We start from the raw sequence: 3,693 nt of genomic DNA, 5'->3' as shown, positions 1-3,693 counted from the left end.
CGCCGTTGCTCGGGAGGTACGTGTAGAATCCATCGAATCCTCCTCGGCGCACAATCGATTTGTGCTCTTTGGTTGAAATGTGGGCCAAAACTATGGCATCGTAGCTAGTTCCGCGAATTGTTAGAATCCCGTTACGCGAGAGTAATCGCATCCATTCTGCATCCACTATTTGATATGCCTTTCTGATATAAAATATCGGAAGGTCTCGCTGTTTGGAGAGGACTTTAAAGTAGCTCAGCGTGCTGCTGTCTTGATCCTTCCCAAACAAGTCGATGAAGTATTTGACATTATTTCGAATACTTTCGATCGTTCGTTCCGGATATTCAAGTATTTCGATTGCTATCTTGAGATTGTGGATGGCTGCTGTTTTAAAGATAGCTCTTAGTAATCCCTCGTGGAACGTCGGATGCCAAACGAGGATTACAACTCCTATTCCACAATTTTGAATATCGTTAAAATGTTCTCTGATGATCGTTTCTGTAGTGTTGTACAGCTTGCGCTTCGGATAGAACGCTACGTTGATTGTTTGTTCATCGTTTGGACGGAACGAAACGGCGGATCCATTCTCGGTAATGCGGCTTACCACCTGGAAATGGTAGAAAAGATTTCTTTGTTTACTATGACTTTATTAAAGCAATAAAGATTCGACAACATTCGAGTTAACATTCACGTATTTTACAAAAACTGACAGGAAGAAGTTATTTGTATGATTTCCGGTATTTTTTACCAACTGCGACAAAGCTAGTTTCTTAGCTTAATGTTCTATGAGCACTTCCACAGTTTCTTGTAATTTTATGAAGATCAATTTCCATGTGTTTCTATTCTACATTGGGATGTGGAGTAAAATGGTATTTTTTTTTTTCAATTTTCTGTGTACTTACTTGATATTACAGTGGCAAAATTCATGAAACGAATGGATTTTTATTGATTTTTAGCGATTCTTCGTAATGTTGGTTTGCAAAACCAAAAGATTTTCAAATTGGGTTTTTAAATTTTGAAAAATGGATTAATTTTTTGATTTTATACGGAAGAGCACCTTTTTCTGAGCCACTATGATTTTTTTTTCAGATTTTTTAAACTTTATTTTGGCAACTAAAATCATTTTCAAAGCCCTTCGGTTCAGAAAGGGGTATTTGTGCGTTTTGCCAACTTGGTCGAGGCAGATTTCTTGTGAGAACAAGTTGCATACGGACATTCAAAAGTGCCTGAACGAAAGATTTTGCTTGTGAGGATCATTTGTAGATCGGATAGAAGATCATTCTTTTTTTTAGAATATCCGGGATCGTCTATTTGTCGCTCTTGATGTTCGTATATTTTAAGTTTTATCTTCGACTGAGTTTGATGAACGCTGCTAGCCAGCAGTAATGATCTTATCATCTGCATCCGTTGAACCATTCTGAATTTCCGTTGTGAAAGTATCACCAAAAGCGCTACTAACATTTCTTTTATATTTTCATGCATCATGAGTGATAACAGTAGCCAATGATAGCAGTGAAAAATGGAAGTAATGCAGTACGATGGTGGTGCGATGCTGGTTAAAATTATCACTGGAGATGAGCATTGCTTGTACTCAGTCATGTCTAAGCCGTGCTCCGAAGTAAGGAAAGCATGCATAAAACACTAATCTACAAAATCCCGGGAAAAAAGTTGAAAGACCTTATTTCACATGGAAATCCAGCGGTAGACAAGATGTGGATATGGAAGGATATTCGTTGGAATATTGGAAGGACATTGTTAATGACAGAGCCGAATTTAGGAAAGCGATGAAACTATTGTAGCAGGAGATAGTGAAATTGGACTACGAAGACGATGTGTTAGAAACCACAGACAGCAAGATAACATAGGCTTAGCGTATTTTGATGGGGATTGCGATGAGGAAGAAGCAGCATTCCAAAAACATAATCAAAATTTAAAATGGAAAGGAGCAACCCAACTTCAAAACAAAACCACTCAATAAATCACATCAATTTCCCACCTTTCCCAATCCTTAAGACCACGCAAAAATTAAAAGCCGCAGGGCTAAAAAGGTTGCTATGCCTACTGCCAAATTCAAAGGTGTATTATGGACGATGCGAGTTCTCGGACTTGCATTGGAGACTTGGCCCTATGACCCCCTTGTGCATCAATAAAATAAAATAAAAAAGTAAAATCAATTTCAGAGATTTTTTGGAATCACATTTTGACAGCTAGGCGACTGTTTGACAGCTCCGCCCAGTACAAACTGCGACAAGGGATGACTCGACAAATCGCTCCCATACAAGCTTGAAATTGATTTTTGAATAGGTTCCAGGGCACCAAAACTCATGAAAATTTGGATTTCGGCTCAGTTTGACATGCAGATTGAGAATATCGAATTACCTCAAAACCGTTAAAGAAGCCAATTAATTAATAATTTTAATAATTTATGTTCTGCCATGGAGTAGGATGTCACTTAACATGGATAGCATAGTCACAAACAACCACGCACCTCCATTTGTTTCTCAATCTTTTTGGAAACACATGATAACATAGTCACCAGCTAGCAAGAAAAACCGGAAGTAGCCAATTTACCTACATAAGGAAATCGAACAAATTTATATGGATCCCTTATTACAAATCCTTATATGTGCGTGGTAAAACGTAAAAATACCAACGAGCCTCCCAATTGCCAGTATGATGAACACCCCGTCGATGATCGTTAAACTCACCCGATCAGTTGGAACGGTGGGATGCGGTTTGTACCACGCCACCGGTGCATAGTAAAATATCTGTATGTTCCGATTCAGGGCGATCGTCCGGTTACGGCGGGCTGGTGTGCTTAGATCGGTATTCCTACCACCGGCCAGTCGCTTGATTTTGTCTCTGATGATGCGAGACTTGACCTCATGTTCGTTGTATTTTTCCGGTACCAGTGCTGCGTTCTGACTTCTCAGTAGTTCGTAGCTGATAACGTTCTGGTCCGGTCCGGGGATCAAAGGTGGTACGGCCTTCTCCGAAGTGTTGAGCGTTGTATAGAGACAGAAAACCAGCAGCAACAGCGAGGACACTCCGATGAAACAAATCAGCAGTTTCATCGATTTGATGGAAAATTTGAAAGTGAGGAAGGACATCTTCACCAATGAGCAGATCTTCGATTAACTATTTCACATTATGATTTCGATTGAAAAATTTCGAACTTTGCTCAGCTTAGTTTGGTTTGCTTAAACGTCAGATGGAAAGTGATGTATCGAATAAAATTTGCGAATAATATTGTTTCGATTCGGCCGATTGGGGTCGACGTACGCATGTGCGGAAACCAATCCTGGAGAATATGACATTAGCCAGCTGTTCTTGTGCCGCGGCGTCTCGGCTCATACGGAGAAGGAATTTGTGCAATTGGGGTGAGATAAATCTATTAGGCGTGCGATTCTGTGGTATATACTGCATGTTTGTAAACAGAATTCTATTATTAGAATTCATAGCTATACGATAGGATGCATCGTGATTCGCGACAATTGCGGTGTGGAATTCAATTTATCTGTGTTTCACTCTTCATAGTGAGTATTCCACAGTGTCGAATTTTATCGTTTTTTTCTGAACCGTTCAGCTGCCATTGGCACATTCATAACACCCGATTCAAGAAAAGTAAATAATTTGTACGATTTTCATTTATATTGAAATACATACTTATACACACTGAGAATAGTAAGCTAGTCGCAAGGCCTATTTATTGGT

General features: G+C 39.4%; 1 protein-coding gene across 1 annotated transcript; it reads right to left on the bottom strand.

Annotated features, from left to right (window-relative positions):
- On the bottom strand, positions 1-3,232 carry LOC109410578 (glycoprotein endo-alpha-1,2-mannosidase; the record flags this gene model as incomplete). The annotated part of the gene is given in 2 exon segments (XM_029875415.2): positions 1-586; positions 2,688-3,232. Coding segments are annotated over 2 exon segments (988 nt in total), but the record flags the coding sequence as incomplete, so codon positions are not given.
- Positions 3,233-3,693: the final 461 nt, after the last annotated feature.

Source organism: Aedes albopictus, unplaced genomic scaffold (assembly GCF_035046485.1).
Source record: "Aedes albopictus strain Foshan unplaced genomic scaffold, AalbF5 HiC_scaffold_607, whole genome shotgun sequence".
Classification (NCBI taxonomy): domain Eukaryota; kingdom Metazoa; phylum Arthropoda; class Insecta; order Diptera; family Culicidae; genus Aedes; species Aedes albopictus.
This window is presented reverse-complemented; position numbering and strand designations above follow the sequence as displayed.